This window comes from Muntiacus reevesi, chromosome 2 (assembly GCF_963930625.1).
Source record: "Muntiacus reevesi chromosome 2, mMunRee1.1, whole genome shotgun sequence".
Classification (NCBI taxonomy): Eukaryota; Metazoa; Chordata; class Mammalia; order Artiodactyla; family Cervidae; genus Muntiacus; species Muntiacus reevesi.
The window spans coordinates 21,776,822-21,799,915 of NC_089250.1; the positions used below are offsets into that span (position 1 = coordinate 21,776,822).

Consider the following 23,094-nt stretch of genomic DNA (forward strand, 5'->3'; position numbering starts at 1 on the left):
TTAGGAGGGCACAATGAAAAATGCAAGCGAACGAGAGTTGCGAAGCTGCTAAGTTCCCATCTGCTATCAACTGGTCATGTGGACTGCTGACCCCGAGCTAAAGCGGCAGTGGGAGACAGACCAGCTCTAGGTGGTCCAAGTGAACAGCATCTAAGACACTCAAGAGAAGCAGAGGACTACTGGCTCTAAACCCAACATAAACAGTATCTGCAGCGCTGGGAAGTGACAGCAGAAAAGCCCATAACTTGTGTGAACAGGCAAAGTGGGCAAAATAAAGGCAATTCGTCTTGCCCTTATCCTAGAACAGAAATGTATTTATTAATAACTGCATCTACAAGAAGAGAAAGAAAGAAAAGAAGAACAGATGAAAGGAAATCTGGAGTCAGGAAAGTTTAAAAAAAAAAAAAAAGTTGTATGTAACGGATCATAAGGAAAATGAGAGGGAGAGAAATAATTCAACTAGCTTTCCTAAAAGGAGAAGGTAGGAGGTGGCTGAAAGAGAAACCAAGGAATCTGGGTATGGTTGGTTGAATTTTTAAGGTGAAGAAACTGGGTTAAGATACTTTTAGACACACGGACAAAAAGGTGAATTTGGAAGAGAACAGAATGGATAAGAATGCCAAATTTGGCAAGTGTAGGACTCTAAACACAACAGGCAGCAAAAAGACAAACACTGCTTTATGATTTTTACCACTGGAGATTGGACACTTAGTAATTTTGCCTTATTTGGAACAGACTTTTAGAGGGAAATGGTAACTCTCAAAGATTCGGGTATCCAGAGACTTAAGCTAAAGTTGGTCGCTTCTTAGACAATGAGGATTTCAATGAAAATGGCAATTTAGTGTAGACTGGAGGGAGAGGTAAGCAGCATTAGAAAGCGAGCAGGAACAAGCTGGGACACGTAGGTCTAAAACATGCTCCAGTAATCCAGAGTGAAACAAGAGGAAGCCTCAGTGCCAAGGATGGGAAGGACGGAAGGTCCGAGTGGCCTACACAGGAAAACTCTTTCCTTAGGGACACAGCAAGGTCCCCAGAGGCATTTTCGGTCAATTAGAGAACTAAGACATGTATCGCCCAAACTCTAACCAGAATACTTTAAGGGAAAATAGCACCCCCAGGAAGCTCATGAAAATGTTCACATAGTATATCTTGACCAAAGAGAACAAGTTCTGAATTTTAGCTTCTCTGCTAATTTTTTTAAAAGATAATTTCAAAGAATAACAATATACTTAGAGATGTTATGATTTGATTAGAAGTAATTTTATAAAATATATTTGTAAAATAGATATGAAATGCATGTAACAAGTAGGATACATTCCATTACTAAGTTAAAATCCAGAGCTAATAAAGTCTAGAATTGTATCTGGAATAATGGTTATAGACTGAGAAAAGGTCAAAAAATACTGCCCCTCACTTAATGATCTATTTTAGTTACAGAGAATTTCAGAAACTCCTGTTTTTAAACCAAAGAAAATCACCCTATTTGAACTAAGATCTGCAAAAGAATGATCAATACTTGCTTTTTCTTATATACTAGTCTCTGTTGCCTCCTAGTGGGAGTAACAGAGTAACACAGTATACACTTTTTTAATTTATGCAAAGTTATTTAAAAAAAAAAAAACAAACTGAAAGCTAACAGTGCTCTATTTTCCAAAGAAAAATATCCCCTCCCCCAATTTAATCAGTATGGTTGTACAAACTAATAAGGCACTAATTTTACTCTACACAGTAAAATTTTTCAAATTACGATTTATATCAAAGACATTTAGAGGTCTTTAAAACCCAGCCATTTATAAGAAACTGACAACTAATTCTGGTAGAATGCCTGTTTAAGCATTCTCTTACTCAATCTTTTACTAAAATTAAGTTGCCTTTATAAATCAACAAAATTCTAATTCTCTTTACATTAAAATTTAAAAGAAGGCAATTTTGACATACAATAAATTTGAACCAATGTAATATCGTGCAACTTTAATAAGTAGAGACTTCAGAGTAACACGTTTTTTGACTCAAATTTTCTCTTCATGAAGCAACCGGTCAGTTACAATTTTTCTGTGGAGAAAAAATATGATCTAGAAAAAATGAAGGTTTAAACTTTACAAGTGGTATATAAAACAAGTGTAATATATGAATTACTATTACTGTTTTTCACCACTATTATAAAATAAAGGTCAATATTTTCAAAAAGAAATATGGCCTATGAGTGGCCTACATTTTTCATGGTAATCCAAATTTTTGAATTATAACCAGGACATTTTTGCTGACTTATTTATACATGAATCCTCACATCCAAAGGAAATTAACCCAAACAGGGATGAGGAAGAGTCAAGGTCAAGTGCAACTGCAATGATCAAACTGGATGAGCAATGACTACCTATGAAGAAAGCAGAGGCTCAGATCTCAGAAACATACTGATTTTTAGAAGCACATCTCTGAGTCGTGGTTAAAAATGTGCAACTGAAGCAGAGTCGCTCAAGAAACAGGAGTGTCTGCACAGAGGAGGATGAGCATTGAAATGGCAGAACAGCAGGAATTAAGTGTCCAGGGACCGAGTCTAATCCTGCACCTGACGGTCTCCCAATCTTCACCCCTGCTCAACAGATGGGAAAGAATAATGGGCTACTTTGCCTCCAAAGACCAGTGATACTTAATTAATTAATTTCTTCCATGAATATGAATTCACACAGATAACATTTCAAGGTCAAAATAATGAACAGAAGTTTCAACATTTCAAAGCCAAATGTAGACATTTTTAAACCATTCTGAACTGAAGTTGTTATCTCATTATTTAATGGTTTGGGAAATAGGTTATAACTATGGAGTTTTCTCATCCATGACTGTGGGCACATCTCCTGAAGAAGACTGTTGTTTTCACTTTTCAACATTCTTTGACGATATACTTTGCCATCAAATCTGTGCCTGATCCGAGATAGATATATAACAAATGCAGATAATTTTTGAGTGAGTCATTATTAAAATAGGCATAGAAATAACTTGAGGTCAAATTAGAGTTCATCATCCTGACATGGGGGCATTCTGAGGTGTAGGAAACAGAGGCACAGGTGAGCAAGGGTCATCAGTAATGAGAGCCAGTGACATCAGGGTTCAGAGGCACTGCGTGTTGGAAACAGCATCTAAGAGCCAAGTTCTGATGCAATGGGCCACCGGGCAGTGGACACAGATGTTTAATTAGGACAGCCTCCCCTCCTTGTTGCGTTGAAGAAAACACGGAAACCTTCACAAGACTAAAAGTACAGCAGCAGTGCAAACACTCTTGAGATTTATTTTTAGAGAAGACATAATTCAGACTAAGACAACTTTTATGCTACTGAGACCTTCTGAGTACCAGACACTCTGCTCTGGCCTGCATAAAATAAAAGACCGCTGACTTAAGAGCCTGACCTCCAAGTGACTTCAATCTACTACAAAGAAAGGGGAAGGAGAAAGACAGAAAGGAAGCTCACATAAACACTTTTGAGGAGTAGCTATTTCACAGGTAAGTTTGTATTCAAGAGACATTAAAGAGCCAGCTTTGTAAAGCAACAGCCTGGGTGGGATTTAAGCAGCAGACACTAGTGTCCATGAAGTTAGTTACTGAGGGGGCGTGCAGGCCAGGCTCGCCTTAGGAAGCAGGTGCGCTCATAAGCACTTCAGACACGTGGGCGCCACGGAGTCACAGGTCTACACTAGCCAACACACGACCACTTACTCCACTTAGCATTTTGCTGACTTTCAAAGCGTGGTCTAAGAATAAGTTTGGGAGACCTGAAACTGGATCATGCATATTCTCTATGTCTTTCTTGTACTTCACCTATGAAAATAACATGGAACAAAATACCGTCTAGGAGAAGAAAATACTATGCTTTTGCATTATGGCCATTATTATTTTAAACACAACCATTATTTAATGGTATTAAATTAAATGAATTCACAAGTAGCCACTAGATGGTGCTCATTTACTACTGAATGAATAAAAGTTATTCCCAGGGACTTGAAAGTATTTTGATAACTCCTTTTATTGTTTATGTGCTCAAAAAGGGTGATGTTAACAGAAACAAGTAACTTTAACAGAAACTCTACTTTCAAAAAATAAAGAAAATAGAAGCTTTACTCTTTAGAAATTACCACGGTCTTCCAATTATATTTTGTATCAATTTTAGAACCTTTAGTAGTTTTCATCCTATTACTATGTAGACCTTTTCAATCAATTGCTTTGGAAATATAAAATGTTAATACTAGAAAACATCAAACACTTACCATGAGTCAAACACTTTTCTGTTTAAACACTTTATATGTATTAAGTACGCTCTTCAATCTTAGCAAGTAAATACTTTAAGTATCCTCATTTTACAGAGGAGGAAATTGAGACACAAAAAGACGCAAGTGTAATTAATATTAGGTGGTGGAGCAAGATTCAAATCCAGACAACCGATTCTAAACCTTGAGCTTTCAATGCCATGCTGGAGGTTCTATTCCTGCCATACTTGCTTTATGCTTGTACACACACAAAAATAATCAAATAAGAAAAAATGAATTATTAGAATATTCCCAAAGGTCCTAAAAGTCAGAAACACCCATTTCAATTGCTAGTAACAAAATCTGGTTAATGAACACAAATTATGATACCTTCTAAACAGGAACGAAAGTAAAATATACTAAGTCCTCCAGATACAAAAGGAGTTGAAAGGTCTAAATGCTCTAACAAAGGAACAGTTCAACAACAGTCAAGCTTAATATTTAAAAAGGTACTCTATGCATCATTCAACTATTTAATTTTTTCTATGTTCCTGTTTTTATACTCTCCCTAATCCTAATAAAAAATTAAGATATATTTTCTTGTAAATTGAAACTTCATTTTTAAAGATATGAAATGAAAACAAATCTTATGAAGAGGTATTTCACAGAATTTACATAAGGGATAAGAAAGAAATTATAAACCATCTCAAGAAAAATGTCTGGAAGTTTCCTTGTGATACACTACTATGTTCCAGGTATATTTTACAATATTCACAATTTTATGAGCATAATTACATGGACTAACTATTGTCATAATCATTAGTTTATGATACTACCCACTGTTTTTCTGAAAAACTCTATAATCTATTTCTACGCTTTATCAGCTATAATACTAACAGTTTTACCAATAAAACTATTCCTACTTATTAATTAGTAATCAGTAACACCTTTTTTTTTTTTTCAGAAAAGCTTCAAGAAAATAGGCTTCAGTGTTTCCTAAAATTATTTGGCAATTACATGATCTTGATTAAGTATCACAGTCAGCACACCGCCAAGTCTATCAAAATAAGAATCAAAACATACTGAAAATAATATTCTGCAAATTACCAATCATGAGACAGAAAGCAACTTACATTGCTCGCCAGGGCAGTGGCCATCTGACTTTGCCTAAAAGAAGCACTTTCAAGAGGATTGTAAAGATGTTTCTTATCCTTCATTTCGCTATCAAATTTTTCTTTGTATTTAATCTGCCATAAAAGAAACAGGAAAAATTACATAGCACATTTACCTTCAAGCTTTCAAAGCAACACGTTTGATTTCTAATTAGATCAGATAAAAGCTACCTTAAAAACGTACGACAGCAGAGTTTAAATACCTGGTATTTCCCCCCATATAAAGCTTAATTAGGCATAAAGGTGTTTTTTTTTAATTAAAAAACACCTCTACTTGAACATGGATCATAAATGCAATTAGGCATGAACTCAAATCCTATTAACAAGAATTATATAGAATCTCAGGGTTTTAAAATGTCAGTTTCCATTTCTGCATTCCTAACATCTATGATCAGTTAGAAATCGAGACCACAAATGTCTTAACATCTATCACATTTAGAAAACAGGTCCCAAATATCAGAATTTGAACATGAATTTTCCTAAAAGAATGACTGCAAATGCAAGACAGAGCTCCTACCATGGTTTTTCTCATCATTTCCCCCTTATTAAAAAACTCATTGTTAGGGATTATGTATTCTAAAACATCCTGGGCCTATTTAACGTCACTTATTATTTCTCTGCTTTCACTCCATAGTTGTTTTAAGTCGCAGAACCATCTCCAACTTTCACTGTGGATTTTTTTTTTTTTTTTTTTTAGCTAGTCTTAAGGCAACCAAATGGCTTCCCTTGTGCCTCAGATGGTTAAGAATCTGCCTGCAATGCAGGAGACCTGGGTTCAATCCTTGGAACAGGAAGAACTCCTGGAGAAGAGAATGGCAACCCACTCCAGTATTGCCTAGAGAATTCCATGGACAGAGGAGCCTGGTGGGCTACAGTCCGTGGGCTGCAAAAAGTTGAACACAACTAAACAATTCTTTACTAAAATAAAACAAAAATAGCTAATCTCATTTATTTAATTATTTAACTGCTTTAATTCCTGTGCCAGGAAAGGATGCAGGTAGGCAAAAGCAAAAGCAAGCTGCTTTGTTTGTCCTTTTATATCTTATTATATTATGATTCCTACACTGTTTTATTTCTTTCTTTACAACATTCAGAATGCACATTTATCCATATATCCTAAGACTCTGCCTTGCAGAAACCTTTAGAAAAAAGGCGGTTTGGGAACGGCTCATGTTACTCTTTTAATCTAGTGTGTACTGGGTGATGGTCTCCCTCAGGGATACACGCTGGTACCTCCGGGAGGGAGCTGGTAAAAATCCTGGTGGGAATACATTTGGAAAACATTTCAAGATGGTTCACATGCAACAGTTTCTGTTGCAGTTTCATTTGCTAATAATACTTTGTGATCATCATATTATCTTATAATTTCAAGCAAAATCTCACTTATTATAATTAATAGGCGAGGCCTCCCTAAAACAAGAAAAGCTTCAAGTTTTAGAAAATCATTTTATCCTGAAATCAGGGATACCACCACCAATGCAGTCAATTTAGATCTCCTTCACTACTGTCCACAGTAACTGGCACCAAAGTCAAGATCCTCCGTACCTGGTCCTCTGCCAAACACGCAATTCCACTCCTCAATACCCCCCTGCTGTGGCGCTTTTCACAACATTCTAATCTGTGTTTTTGTCTCTTCTAGGTTTTAGTGCCTGACAGGTATCCACTTGACTACAGTCGTAGACTCTCTGAACTGACTTCCCCTAGAATGGCACTCCCGACTCAGCCAGATCCACAACACTATCCAGTGATCAAGGAAAACATTCTGCCTGATGCTGAGGTGCCAGGAACACTCTCAGCGGGCAGTTCTTTCTATCTAATCAACTGATCCTGCTGTGTAACATGGGCTCGCATCAAGTATCCTTTCAGTCACTCATAAGTCCCCAACCTCAGGCACCACAAATGTCTTAGTTATGTATTAGCTAAATGGCAAGAATAGGTTCCATGATCCTTGAGCACAGGGATGCATCCTTTTGCCTTTGTACCCCTGTAGTTCTCAGCACTGTAACACTAAACCCAGAGGCAACATGGAAGGAAGTATTACTTGGGAATGTCAGGTCCCACTGAACCCTGCTGCCATGTCAGGGATCCTGGTCTTTTACATTAAGCCCAACCAGAAGTGAGTTCAAGCACGTATGTGACTCCATCAGATTTGCTTTTGGAAGAGATTACCAGCTACAGGCCTGATGGGAGTGTGTCTGGGCTCACATCAGCATTCCCAGACTCAGACAGGAAACTCATCCTAACTCAAAGTAGGAATCCAACACAGGTCCAACGTTTAATGAACAGAGGAAGGAAGGAATCATCACCATGTGAACTGGTTACAGTTTTTTCAGAAATATACATTTACCCGGAAAGAGCAAACGCCAGGTTTAATAACAGTTGAGAATGTGTCAGACGAATTCCCAAGTTAACACCCCCACTCTGTGCTGTGTGCTCCTAGTGTAACTACAGGCGGTGGTACAAAGGTAGAATGATGCACCCTCTGCGCTCAAGCATCATGGAACCTATTCTCGTCATTTAGCTAATATATAACTAAGACACTCATGGTACACCTGAGGTTGAAGAATACGAGTAACTGAAAGAAAAGTTGATGCAAGCCAGCACTGCTCAGCTGAATTAACTGATTAGATTTAAACACTTCAATACAAACAGAACCCTGCATTTTTTTCACCTGATGTTTTACAAGACAAACTTTAGTAATAGTAACCTATTTTTAAGTAGAATATTTTCATTGATTTCTGAAAGATATGGAACATAAATCTGAAGTATATTTTTACAAGTATATTGTTGTGAATAGTAACCTACTGTTAAAGGTGAGTTTTCCCTAGAAATACAAGATTAGACTATTTTCTAAGTTTTGGACATAGTTGAATTATCTGCTCTCCCATTAAACAGTGAGCAGGAAATAGGTTTCTATTCATTTTTGTATCCCTAGTACCCAACATAGTATTTTGAATGGATCTGGCACTTAATATATGTCCTTTAAAGAAATGTATAGATTAATATGAAAATGATAAGCAATCAACCATCTTTTCACACTCACACCCTCAGGTAGGTGTTGGAACTATAATACTCTAATTTCCCAAATCTATTCCCCCAACACACAATCCCCACAGTCACTGCTAAACTGATTTGAACAACAATCTATTGGGAAGAGAAAAAAGGAAAAAGGAAATGAAAAACAATAAATATAAAAATAATATATTGCATCTATATTATACTAAATACATATAAATATGTATTTTTAAAATGTGGCAGTTCCTGCTACACTTTTCCTTATTAACTAATTCGTTTAGGAATTACTCATCTAATGCACACTCTGCATCACTAACTACCCTTAAAGAGTGCTATACTGGAAGAGATTTGGGAATTGGTGGGAAACTGTCTTCAAATATTAGCAAAAATAGAAAAACAGCCTTTGTTCTGCTATCAAAGGTACAGTTAGTGTTGACAGGTAGAAGCTGGAGCCAACAAGATTTCTGCCGATTATAACAGAAGTTTTCTATCAGCTGATTTGTCCACCAGTAGAACTATCTTCTGCTTTCCTGCTCAATTACTGCTCCTTACCTCCTCCCAATGTTCACCTGATAAATTCAGTTGCCCAAATGTAACTTCTTTCTGAAAACCCTCTCTGACCTTCCAATCTAGAATACTTACTGCTGATATATTTTTGAATCACTCCACATTTATGTGGTCCCTCATCATACATTGCTGCAATTATGTGCAAAACTGTCTCTGGCTATTGGTCTTCCCCATTAGACTCTAAGTTCAGTGAAGGCATGGGCTTTATCTTTCCTGTTCACCCTTGAAAATCTAACCCCAAAGATGTAATATCTGTTCAGTAACTGTTTTGCTTGAATGAATAAATGGATGGACTACATTAAGAAGGGCTTATTTCATTGAAAATCAGGACCAGGTAACTACTTCCATAGTGTCTCCAAATTTTTTAAAAGCCTTGTAATAGATTTTTATGAAAACTTTATTCTTAAAGTTATGCCTGGGGCTATAGATCTTAAAATTTGAATTTTAAAATGAAAATAACCTTTCCAGGTTATTTAAAGATTAATTATTTAAAGTGTACCTGTTATCCATGTACTTCTAATGAGTTTAATAATCAGCAAAGTATTGTGAAATTTATCTTATCCTAAACTTCAGAACTCTGCGTTCTCTGATTCAAAAGGTACCTAAAGAACAAGAATGCAAGAGTTTCTCTCATTAATTAACCAAAAAGTAAAATAACTGAATTCCATAAAAAATACATTTACCAGACACTGACACTCAATTGTTCTTATCGTGCTGTAAGGTTTGCACATAAATGAACTAAGAAACTAGCCAAATAGTTCAAACAGGTCCTATCACTCACCTTCTGACTGGTTCACTCACTAACTACACATACACAGAACACTCTATCGTACCATGAATCCACGGTTCACACATTTAGTGTCCACCTGTTCACGCACACTTGCATCTCCTAAGAAATCAGGATGCTTTCCTTTCATTATAATGGTGACTCAACCATGGAACACGGTATTTTTCCTTCCGGTTTCAAGACCACTTGAGACAAGAGGAAATGGGTGTTGGGTACTTTGCTACGGTTTTAAGGCACAACGTTACCCCTTACACATAAATCAATCACTTTGGAAACAATAAGTTCCACCTATGACTGATTTTACTCATATTATAAATATCATATCCAATGGTCCTGCTATCTACCAACTTTTTGAAAAATACAGGGTAGGCAGATGGGATGAAACTTACAAGTTTAGTAAGAAAATTTCACAGACCTAGCAGAACTTTCAGAGGTTCAAACTAGGAAAAAACACTAGAATTGCTCAACCACAGTGACTCAACTTAACCTAGCCCCTCATAACTGCATCCAGCCAGGGCTGCGTTTAAATGGCTAACGTCTGATTTCCCAACTCGGTAGTTCAAAGCTTTCAGCACAAGGGGTACGGGCTTCATGGCATCACCTGTGGCTCAGATTTACAAAGGACCAGAAGAGCAGAAAAAGAGCAGACCCTGAATGAAAGCTTTTCATCAGAGGCACAGAAGCAAATGCTAGGAAAAAAATGGGAAACTGGATACATGCACTTAATTATCAGTGAAAATGAAAAGTAAACAACAACACAATGCAACACATCCAAGGGAGCAATTGCCTCCAATTGGATGAAACTGAACTAAAGGCTGTTGAGGAGCGTAAAAATAGATTTTTACGTAGAAGTCATCATAAAGTCAGTGTGTTTAAGTCTGAATTTTACACAAAATATACCCTGCCCTTATTTTCATGACAAAATAATATTTTACTGACTTTGTACCAAATGTTAATGATCTAGAGAAATGTGTTTAATCGGTCTCTACATATTTCTTGAAAGCTTAATCTGTGCCATTAATGCCATTAAACCCTGTCTCCACAGAGCCTGTTGAGTGGTAGTGAAGCAGATATTTAATACACACACACACCTTTATATGACTAATACACACTGTGTTAAGAACTATAAAGAAAAGCAGAATAAAGAGGAATAGAGCAATATAATTTAAATCAGCAAGTCAAGGATGTGACATTTAAGTCAAAAGTTTGGGGGTAGGAGGTTGGAAGGGTGTGTACTTGCCCACAATGGGAAATCCTTCAAGCCAATTAATGCCCTTTACAATTGAAGGACAATACTTATTATTCCGTTTTAACAGCAATCTAAGCAGGAACATTTAGGTTTAAAACCCACTCTATTAAATACATCACATGCAATTTTAGAACAAACGCTAATTAGTATAAATATAAATTTTTCTCTGATATTATAAAACTAAAGGTATTTCATTCATCACATAAACAAATTTCAATTCATAAATTAAGATGATAAATGAATATGTTAACAAAACAACCACTCAGAAGAAGTTTTTTTTAAGATGATGACTTAAATAACTACTGCCCTAATACTTAAGATACTTGTAAATATATCTCTTTATCTTGGCAGGTGAGATTTCACTTTTATTGTTTACTGATTTTCTTTTCATTACTTGGCCATTATTTTATGTTCCCCCTAGACTTTAGAAAGGGAAAGTTTACAACTATGGAAGCAAAGCTATTGGACAAGTTAACATAGGAATGAGCTTTGTTTCCATTCATTACCTTTTCTGGATTCAGTCCCACAGAGCTCAGTTTCCAGATAAAATGGGAGAATCGTGCCCTCTCGCTTTCTCCTCCTGTCTTGTCATCGGGATGTCTTATCTCTCCACACCACGGGCACTGTCCATCATCGCCTTCTCTCTCACAATCCTGTCTTGCCCTTTCCCCTTGGCATCCTGCATTCTGCCCCTAGCTTCCCAGCTTACTACATTCCTAAATTATTTCCCTTCTGCATATTTGCTTGCCTTTGTGTGCGCCTGTATTCATAATCCATCATTAGTTTAGGAGCAAGAGAATACATGATCTTCAAAGTTGTCAATGAAAATAAGAAATTACACTTTCTGCCTTTGCTTTTAGTCAATGCACCTAAAATACAAAAGATCACACTGAGTCCATTCCAGAAGTTCTGGAATATTCATCTGCCCAGTTTCTCCCTTTTCTGATGAGGTTATACACCATGAGATCAGCAAAAAGTTCACTAAAAAACGAAGATGTAACTTGCAAATTACAATCTGCTTAAATATCTGATCATTCAGCTGTCAAATGATTTGAGATTTGTTTTTAAGTCTGCCTAAAAATCCTTCGAGCATGCTGTCGCTTCAGTCGTGTCTGACTGTGTAACCCCATGGACCTTAGCCCACCAGGCTCCTCTGTCCACGGAATTTCCCAGGCAAGAATACTGGAGTGGGTTGCCATTTCCTTCTCCAGGGGACTGTCCCAAACCAGGGATCAAACCCAAATCTCCTGCATTGGCAGGCAAATTCTTTACCACTGAGCCACCTGGGAAGCCCCTAAAACTTTTTCTAAGCACTTGCAAATAAGACTGTGAAGAAAAATTTTAAGACTGAAATTTAAGGGCCAGTCTTACTATACTTCATTTTGTGCATGAATTCAAAATGCAGAGTGGAAAATTCTTCTGAATAGCTATGGTAAAATTATTCCTGGGAAATGATGCAGTGTTTCTATGGGTCAGGCAATATTTTAAGTTGTTCACAGTAGTTCATTTAATTCTCATAACAACCCTAAGAAGCAGTACTGCTCCGTGTCATTTTACAGATCAGGAAACTGCAGATGGAGAAATTAAGCCACCTGCCCAAAGTCACTCGATGAGCCAGCAGCAAAACCAGGAGCTCAGGGGTCCAGCTCCACAGCCCTTTTATTAATTACCCAGCCAAGCTGCACAGTTTTTCTACACCACCAATAGACCTGTGTGCCCCCAGAAAAGGCTGAAATCCTAAGTCAGGAAATCTAAAGCGATACTGGAAGAGCTACCAGGTGCGTGCCAATACCCACTTCAGCAAGTGTTGTCTGGACTAAGAAAAGCTTGGATTCACAGCCCTTCTCAGGCCCTCCAGAGCTAAGAACATGGCAGGTCTTCTCAATTGTCCAGATACTATTTTACGTTCTTCAGTTAGATTTTATAGTTCTCCTCATTTACATCTCTCCGTTTTGAAATGTAACCCAATTAAGACATTTGCAACTTGAGGAAAGGACATTTTTAAAGTTGAAAACACTATATACATGCATAAAAATTACTGTTTGCTGTCATTGTTGACTTTACAAATGTTACCTTTTTCCATTAAGAGAATTGTTAAATTTTTATACAGTCAAGCATGTCTAATTATTCTTTGGGAGCTTCTGGATCACCAATTTTAAGAATAACTGTTATCCCTATGTGGTACATACAGTCCCTTGGATTTTCTTTTAAGATTTTAAAATTATTTTTTTGTTTACATTCATATCTTTAATCCATCTGGAATTCATTTTGTAGATGGTTTAAGATTCAGGTCCAATTTTATTTTTACCCTGAAGGATGGCCACTTATGTCAGCACCATTTATTAACTAATACAACTTTTTCCCACTGACTTAAACCAAAACTTTTATCATATATTAAATTCTTATACACATTAGAGTCTATTTCAGGATTCCCCAGTTTAACCTACTGATTATTTTATCTCTTAAATATCAATTCCATATTGATTTAATTTCAGTGGTTTTATACTATGTTATAGTAACTCACAATTTAAGTTCCCCTTCACTGGTCTTTACTTTAATACTTTTGAAGGCTATTTTCAGGCATTTCCTTGCCATTCAAACTCTAAGATCATTTATCCATACTTCAAAAACAATTATTGGATTCTAATTGAAATTGCATGATATTTGAGTATTAATTTTGGGAAAGTTGTAATTTTTATCTATTGACATGTTCAGCCAAAAATATGGCATGTCTGTACACTTCTTCAGATCCTTTTAATGATTTCAGTGTTTTCTTTATTGTTATTACCTGGTTTCAAATTTGTGATTAAAGCACTGAAACATTGAGAAAATTATCATTTTTCTTACTAAATTAATAATTCTGTTTATGAACATATAGATAGAAATTTAATTATTCATCTAATCTAATTGATACGACTATCGTAAGTTTCAGAAATTCTAGGAAATGTGACAACATGGCTGAACTCATTGGAAAAAGCTAGAATTTGAGCCAGGAGAAAAGAATATTTAGTTTCATGCTCAAAACTGGACAAATTTTATCCCTTAGTGAAATTTACAATTATTGTAATCCTATCTGATATGGTTACAGGAACATTATCTTTGTATATTCTTGCCATTAAAGACATTATGTAAAGTAAAATATTTTCCAGTGCTGCTAGAAACAAAATCTCTGAATAAAATCATTGTGAAATATCGCTAGATTCTTACTTGACTAGAAAGTTTAGAAGCTTCCACAGCATGTTCAAAATCTGGTCTTCCAATTACAGCAGGCTCTTTATTCATTACTCCTTGCCCTTTCTTGTATTCAGCCTAAAATGAATAAGAAAATGTCAGATATTTCTATTTTCCAGTGAAAAATTACACTGACAATAGCCAAAATAAAATTAATAGACTGTCAGCCCATAAAAAAATATTCCTTATAACTCACCAAATTCTAAAATGCTGACTGCTAAGAAGAAACTGATTTTATAAAAACAATGTTTTTTGTAGTAAAATAATCACTAAGCTTGAGTCTGTGAATACAGTCATCATCATCATTATGTTTATGTTATCCAGGAGGAATTTCTAGATAATTAAGACTCTGCATTCTGCATACACATGTCTTTTATGTTTAGTCTTAGTAACTGATCTAACCCCATCTGGTTAACATGCAGCTGAATTTAGTAAATAATTATTGATTTTTAAGATGAATACAGCCTATGCTACTTAATCATTTGGTTCAAGTTAAGTCATCATTTTTTAACCAGAATGTAAGATATGTTTAAGTAAAATGGTATTTGCCAAGACAGATGTCTTAGGGAAGAGGAAAACAGCCATGATGCACAGGAAATGTGCATGGGTAAATGCTGACTAACAAGAACCCGAACAATTAACAGGAACAAGATGGAAAAAAAGGCCAAAGTGAAGTTCTTTGGGACAAGATGAGAGATAATATGGAACCAGATGAATGACAAACTTGACTCTCAGGCTGAAACACGTGAATGTTATCTTAGGCCTGAGTAGTATTTATTTTTTTTAAAGTACTACAACACAAGCCATAGTCAAGTCAAGTTTGATCAATTTCTGTACATATCCAAATAATTTACACAGTCAAAGAGATAATTCAGATAAAAAATTGAGATGTCATTAATTCAGATTGATAAATTTCACTAATTAATCACCCAACTACCAAAGCCATGCTTTCAATTCTGCCCAAGATAAGAAAGAGAGATTACATCGCTTATGATCTTAGAGATCTGTGTTGCCATCTTGATGTCTGGTCTGTCAAGCTCTGCATTATACACGTGGGTGTCCTGTACATCTTTTCTATAAAAAATCTGATGGAAGAGACAGTTTTGATCAAAAAAAAAAAAAAGAGAGAGAAAGGAAATGAGTAATGTCATACAGCTGCTAGCTTTAATGTCCCTAATGTAATTTATCCTTACCATAATCATCTAAGAAAGTCACTGATCATATCTTTAAAAAAAATTTTATTATGTGCAACATTTATTTGGATAACTATATTCTTTTTTTACTATACCAATGACTCATTGACATTATTGCATATGAACTGAATTCATACAACATAAAAAATATAATTCCAAGACCATGGCACAAAACCAAGCTTATAGGATTTTACATATACTACCCTTAAAAGCATGTCATTATGGATAAATGTAGATAGGCATATTCACATATAGAATGTCCTCAATCAAGGGCATTAACTTGTCGATCACATAGTCTTGACTGCCAATGGATACAGGATAAGCTCCAGTACACAAATATAGAAAGTCATTTCCTGGGGTGAGGGTATGTGAAACTCTGGAATTCTGTGCTTTGCACACTCCCAACCACACCTTTCTTTTCCTTTCCTGATTGGACTCTTCAAATGCCCCTTATCTGGGAGGCCTAGTGATGGGTGCTGATAGTTTTATTCCAGTAAATATCACTGCAATGACTTGATCCTCCAACAACAAAAGGATTCACATTAAGAAATAGGCATCAAAAAAAAAAAAAAAAGAAAAGAAATAGCTGTCCTCTGAATGCACATTAGATACAATCAAACCAAAGTATAGAAAACAGAGATTTAAAGATATATATATATATATATCTTTATATCTATAGCCAAATATGCTTCAGATGACAGTTGCCATTCAGAATAACTTGACTGACAAATGGAAGGAGAGACCAGAAGCCAACTCATATAACCCCTGATGGGCAACATCTCACTATCTACCTGCTTCTTTATTTCCTGAGACTAGTCATGAACTGAAAAGATGAAGTTCTATTTGCAAATTCACCAGTGGGTGGGCTGGTCAACTTGTCCATTACATTAGATTTTATTAAATTTATAATGCAAAGCATGTAATAATGGTCATTTTAAAAATCTGTCTTCACTTTTTCAAGACATAAAAGGTAGAACCCAGAAATGCACAACTGAACATTTATAAAGAATGCACAATTAACTGCATTTGTACACAACAGGTGTTTCTTTTTCTTTTCTCTTTTCTTTTGGCTGCACTGTGCAGCCTGTGGGATCTTGGGATCTTAGTTACCAGACCAGGGATTGAACTTGCTCCTTTGGCAGTGAAAGCTTGGAGTCCTAGGGAATGCCCACAAATTTCCCAAAACATAATCCTTTTTTTTTTTTTTTTTAATTTTTGGCTGTATCACACAATTTGCTGGATCTTAGCTCCCTGACCAGGGATTGAACCCTCCTGCAGCAGAAGCATGGAGTCTTAACCACTGGACCTCTAGGAAATTCCTCAAAACAAGTACTTCTAATGTTGCCTGTAAACTTTCTGCAGTAGCATCATCTAGAGTACTTATAAAAATTTAGATTCCTGAGGTCCATCCTCAATCCTCTGAAACAGAATTTTGCTAAATGGGGCCCAAGAATCTGCATTTTAATGAATTACCCAGTTGACCACTAAAAATCAGTGTTCTAGATAACAGTGATGCATCTTGTTATCTTCCTTTCAACCCTACAGTGTTAAAAAAAGATGTACTTTTTTACTTCTTTAAAAAACAATATCAAGTATAAGGAATGATAATGTGTTAATACTTTCATAGGCTCCCTAATGCATTATATTATTTTATTTCAATGAAGCATGTATATACACTTCTATTTAAGATCGTGCACTGGCTTCACCATCGACTAAACTATGTTTATAATCATGAGCCTGTCTGACAAGTGAACACAGCTTAAATATAATTAGCATTATTTTGGCAAGAACGTCTGTTTTCTTCACCGCTTCTATTTTCATAGGCTTAACAAGCAATTTTAAGTCAGGTTTGTGCGCACAGGTAGCAAAAGATATAAGCTGAAAACTGAGTTATTTGGTTGAGTAAATTTAAAATCTTCAGGGATTTAAAATAAGCCAATTTTGATTGGTTTCAAAAAGCAACACACTCATCTACAAATGATGGTCATTCAACCTCAGGCTACACAGAGTTAAACACAAGCTGTGTAAGCAAAAACGGACTCTCAGGTGAAAACAAACCAAAATTACTACCCACCTACAAGACTGTTTCTAAGTTACTACATTCAGATGAAAAGCCATGGGGGGGGGAATGTCTTTTTGTTTACAACAGAGTGAGTGTAAAAATGGAAACCCTTACTTTTTGAAAAGAGCTGCAACCTCTCAGAAATCTATGCTTTCCATGGGTTTCCGAATTATATGCTGTTCAGCCTAATGACTGCGTGGAGAGAGGTGAACACCACAAAGGCGGCGGGACTGGGACAATGAATGGCCCCATCATCCATGTAAATTGCAAATTAGATGCCGGCATATGTGACTCAAAACAAATATTAAGATTGACATGAGCTGCACATTCAAACAAGCGGATACCATGGAGCCACACAGGAGAAAAGCCCAGGGGCCTGGTCACTATAGATCTCCCAGGATATCAAGGCTTGGGGATACGCCCCAGGAACGGGGGCTGATACTGAGGCACACAGAGTCACAAGCTCCTGCTCTGTGCTCCCTGCAAGGATGCCTGAACATGGGTGGTGTAGAGACAACGTGGCCCGAGCAGACTATTCACCTTCCTCCACCTCGCCTGTGACTTAGGGCTGAGGGAAGCTCATCTGACATTTCTCAAACATCTGCACTAGGTATTTTCTCCCTTCTTCAGCCCACCTGAATAATCCAAACCCTAAATGCAGTGTTTTCTGAATAATCAAACCTTAAATGCTCACTGAATAGGAACAATGGATGGGCTCCCATTCTCCAGGCAGTCTTCTCATGGCAAGATGGTGTTCTATATAAAACTGCTTTGAATAAGAAGAAAGATAGGGGTTCCTAAAAGTCATCAACCAAGGACAGGTGCAGCCTGAGGGCCCATGATTTATTTTACCTCATTTTACTTAATGTTTTGTTCCCTATCGTGTCCTCAGAGGACAAGAGAGAATGAAAAAGAAGGCAGAGGGAGGAGCAATGAAAGGGGAGGGGGCAAAGAGGGAAGAAGGAAGAAGATGTGAAAGGAGGAGGAGAAATAAGAAGTCATTTAAGGCAGTTTATGATGTGAGTGAGTGAAAGTCGCTCAGTCATGTCTGACTCTTTACGACCCCTTGGTCTACACAGTCCATAGAATTCTCCAGGCCAGAATACTGGAGTGGGTAGCCTTTCCCTTCTCCAAGGGATCTTCCCAACCTGGGGATCAAACCCAGGTATCCCACATTGCAGGCAGATTCTTTACCAGCTGAGCCACAGGGAAGCCCAGTTTATTATGTACCAGGTACATATTAAGGACATCACATTCACTGCCTCACTCACACATTTCTTAAATGAATGAGTCATAAGGATTTATATTCATTAAGCCCAAGTTGCCTTTATTACTCTTCTATTTCAAATTTTTCTTAATTTAAACTAGTTATTCTCACTAATGAACATTAGACTAATTCTAATAAGTTCCACAAAGGAAACAAATGGACTTTTAATGAACACTGCACTAAACCAACCAAATGATTTTAGTAAAAATTATACCTCAACAATATTTTAGTCTGTTCCCAGGAGGAAAATGTATATTTCCCAATTTCTTTAAATTTCTTATTATAGCTTTCAATGAAGTTTCATCCTTATCTTCTATAGGTCTTATATAGGTTAAAACACAACAATTATGACATTAATATCACATTTAAATATTTATTTTGTACTCAAGATAAACTGCTGTATATTTTAGCACTATGTAATATTTCCAAAAAGACCAACTATGGCGTCTTCCTCAGAAGCACTGAGAATTATTACTTTACATGCTTGATCTCTTTCTCCTGCCTTTTTATTTCCCCAGTGAATTTACTTCTTTGCCCACTTCCATTCATCTGTATCATTTTCCTAAATTACTCCTTTGTTCCTTTGTAGTGGAAATGTGTTTGTTTTTTTCTTTTTAAATCCACCTTTTGTTGTTGTTTTAGTCACTAAGTCATGTCCAACTCTTTGCAACCGCGTGGGCTATAGCCCACTAGTCTCCTCGGTCCATGGAATTTCCCCAGAGAAGAATCCTGGAGTGAGTTACCAATTCCTTCTCCAGGAGATCTTCCCACCCAAGGAACTGAACCCTCAAATCCTGCATTGCAGGAGAATTTATTACCACTGGGAAGCCCAAAAATCTTCCAAGTACTTTTTATTTGGAAACTGCCCCTCCCTCCCTCCCTCCATGTGACTTGGTGAGGCTATCAGCAGCAGCCTTCCTTCCTGGTGACAGAAGTGGCCACGTGACAGGCTATCCAATCAAAGACCCCAACCCTCTGGAAACTATGATTAAATAGAGGGCAGACACATAAACAAGCAAGGTCAGAGTCATTGATGGATCTGAGGCTGGGGAAGAAAAAACTGCTGTCTTTTCCTCTGGGATCGGCCGCAGTGAAGATGATTTAGTTTTGAAAATACCAGCCTTGAGATCAGCTAGACAGATTTGATCTGCAAATGAAGTCATGGAGAAAGAAGAGCCAAGAGACAGGGAAAGAATGGGGTCCTCATGACACTGTGGAGCCTCTGGAGCCAGTTATGCCTGAAGGTAGCTTTACGCAAACCAATAAATTCTCATTTTTCACTTGAGCTAATGTGAGATGGATTTCTGTTACTGAATCCACAAACTCCAAATGTAGCCTCCATTTCATATGTTTTTCTGCAATGTCAACTCTATCCTTTATTGCCTCCAATAAAGATTTTAACTCTATCACCTGAAGCTAATATAATATTGATAGATCAATTATAGTTAAGTTTTAAAAAATTTTAATTCTATCAAAATCTGTCATGGAATTTCTTCCTTATATTACCATGTTCACTTACCCTCTCAGCTTGCATTTTCATCTCATTTTATTGTCTTTTAATCTCAGTTTATTCCCCTCTAACAATCTTTCTACTTTCATTTCATAAAGCCATGTCTTTGCACGTTCCTTACATTCATGCAGTTTATTGTGATCCACACAGTCAAAGGCTTTGGCATAGTCAATAAAGCAGAAATAGATGTTTTTCTGGAACTCTCTTGCTTTTTCGATGATCCAGCAGATGTTGGCAATTTGATCTCTGGTTCCTCTGCCTTTTCTAAAACCAGCTTGAACATCTGGGAGTTCACGGTTCATGTATTTCTGAAGCCTGGCTTGGAGACTTTTGAGCATTACTTTACTAGCGTGTGAGAAGAGTGCAATTGTGTGGTAATTTGAACATTCTTTGAGATTGCCCTTCTTAGGGGTTTGAATGAAAACTGACCTTTTCCAGTCCTGTGGCCACTGCTGAGTTTTCCAAATTTGCTGGCGTATTGAGTGCAGCACTTTGACAGCATCATCTTTCAGGATTTGAATAGCTCAACTGAAATTCCATCACCTCCACTAGCTTTGTTCGTAGGGATGCCTTCTAAGGTCCACTTGACTTCACATTCCAGGGTGTCTGGCTCTAGGTGAGTAATCACACCATCATGATTATCTGGGTCATGAAGATCTTTTTTGTACAGTTCTTCTGTGTATTTTTGCCACCTTTTCTTAATATCTTCTGCTTTTGTTAGGTCCATACCATTTCTGTCCTTCGAACCCATCTTTGCATGAAATGTTCCCTTGGTATCTCTAATTTTCTTGAAGAGATCTCTAGTCTTTCCCATTCTGTGGCTTTCCTCTATTTCTTTGCATTGATCATTGAGGAAGGCTTTCTTATTGCTCCTTGCTATTCTTTGGAACTCTGCATTCAAATGGGACTATCTTTCCTTTTCTCATTTGCTTTTTGCTTCTCTTCTTTTCACAGCTATTTGTAAGGGCTCCTCAGACAGCCATTTTTCCTTTTTGCATTTATTTTCCATAGGGATGACCTTGATCCCTCTCTCCTGTACAATGTCATGAACCTCTGTCCATAGTTCATTAGGCACTTTGTCAATCAGATCTAGTCCCTTAAATCTATTTCTCACTTCCACTGTACAGTCAGAAGGGATTTGATTTAGGTCATGCCTGAATGGTCTAGTGGTTTTTCCTACTTTCTTCAACTTAAGTCTGAATTTGGCAATAAGGAGTTCATGATCTGAGCCACAGTCAGCTCCTGGTCTTGTTTTTGCTGACTGTATAGAGCGTCTCCATCTTTGGCTGCAAAGAATATAATCAGTCTGATTTTGGAGTTAACCATCTGGTGATGTCCATGTGTAGAGTCTTCTTTTGTGTTGTTGGAAGAAGGTGTTTGCTATGACCAGTGCGTTCTCTTAGCAAAACTCTATTAGCCTTTGCCCTGCTTCATTCCTTACTCCAAGGCCAAATTTGCCTGTTACTCCAGGTGTTTCTTAACTTCCTGCTTTTGCATTCCAGTCCCCTACAATGAAAAGGACATCTTTTTTGGGTGTTAGTTCTAAAAGGTCTTGTAGGTCTTCATAGAACCATTCAACTTCAGCTTCTTCAGTTGGGGCATAGGCTTGGACTATTGTGATACTGAATGGTTTGCCTTGGATGGTTGCAGAGATCATTCTGTCATTTTTGAGATTGCATCCAAGTACTGCATTTTGGATTCTTTTGTTGACCATGAAGGCTATTCCATTTCTTCTAAGGGATTCCTGCCCACAGTAGTAGGAATGGTCATCTGTATTAAATTCACCCATTCCTGTTCATTCCAGTTGACATTCACTCTTGCCATCTCCTGTTTGACTACTTCCAATTTGCCTTGATTCATGGACCTAACATTCCAGGTTCCTATGCAATATTGCTCTTTACAGAAAAGCCTTGACTGTGTGGATCACAATAAACTGTGGAAAATTCTTAAAGAGATGGGAATACCAGACCACCTGACCTACCTCTTGAGAAACCTATATGCAGGTCAGGAAGCAACAGTTAGAACTGGACATGGAACAGCAGACTGGTTCCAAACAGGAAAAGGGGTACATCAAAGGTGTATATTGTCACCCTGCTTATTTAACTTATATGCAGAATACATCATGAGAAACGCTGGGCTGGAAGAAGCACAAGCTGAAATCAAGATTGCCCAGAGAAATATCAATAACCTCAGATGTGCAGATGACATCACCCTTATGGCAAAAAGTGAAGAGGAACTGAAAAGCCTCTTTATGAAAATGAAAGAGGAGAGTGAAAAAGCTGGGTTAAAGCTCAACATTCAGAAAACTAAGATCATGGCATCCAGTCCCATCACTTCATGGGAAATAGATGGGGAAACAGTAGAAACAGTGTCAGACTTTATTTTGGGGGCTTCAAAATCACTGCAGATGGTGACTGCAGCCATGAAATTAAAAGACTCCTTGGAAGGAAAGTTATGATCAACCTAGATAGCATATTAAAAAGCAGAGACATTACTTTGTCAACAAAGGTTGGTCTAGTCAAGGCTATGGTTTTTCCACGGCCTTGGTCATGTATGGATGTGAGAGTTGGACTGCGAAGAAAGCTGAGTGCCAAAAAATTGATGCTTCTGAACTGTGGAGTTGGAGAAGACTCTTGAGAGTCCCTTGGACTGCAAGGAAATCCAACCAGTCCATCCTAAAGGAGATCAGTCCTGGGTGTTCATTGGAAGGACTGATGCTGAAGCTGAAACTCCAGTACTCTGGCCACCTCATGCGAAGATTTGACTCATTGGAAAAGACCCTGATGCTGGGAGGGATTGGGGGCA

General features: G+C 37.2%; 1 protein-coding gene across 2 annotated transcripts in view; it reads right to left on the reverse strand.

Moving 5' to 3' along the window:
* NEBL (nebulette) overlaps window positions 1–23,094 on the reverse strand; it is a 363,997-nt gene that overhangs the window by 68,771 nt on the left and 272,132 nt on the right. Inside the window, exons 6-9 of one of the 2 annotated variants that reach the window (XM_065921074.1) lie at window positions 15,241–15,342; window positions 14,234–14,335; window positions 5,370–5,483; window positions 3,710–3,811 (exon numbers count right to left, since the gene is read on the reverse strand). The exons of the other annotated variant lie outside the window; for it this stretch is intronic. Of the exons in view, the coding sequence (XP_065777146.1) occupies window positions 3,710–3,811; window positions 5,370–5,483; window positions 14,234–14,335; window positions 15,241–15,342 (420 nt within the window). The remainder of the gene's footprint in view (window positions 1–3,709; window positions 3,812–5,369; window positions 5,484–14,233; window positions 14,336–15,240; window positions 15,343–23,094) is intronic. 2 annotated transcript variants of the gene reach the window in all.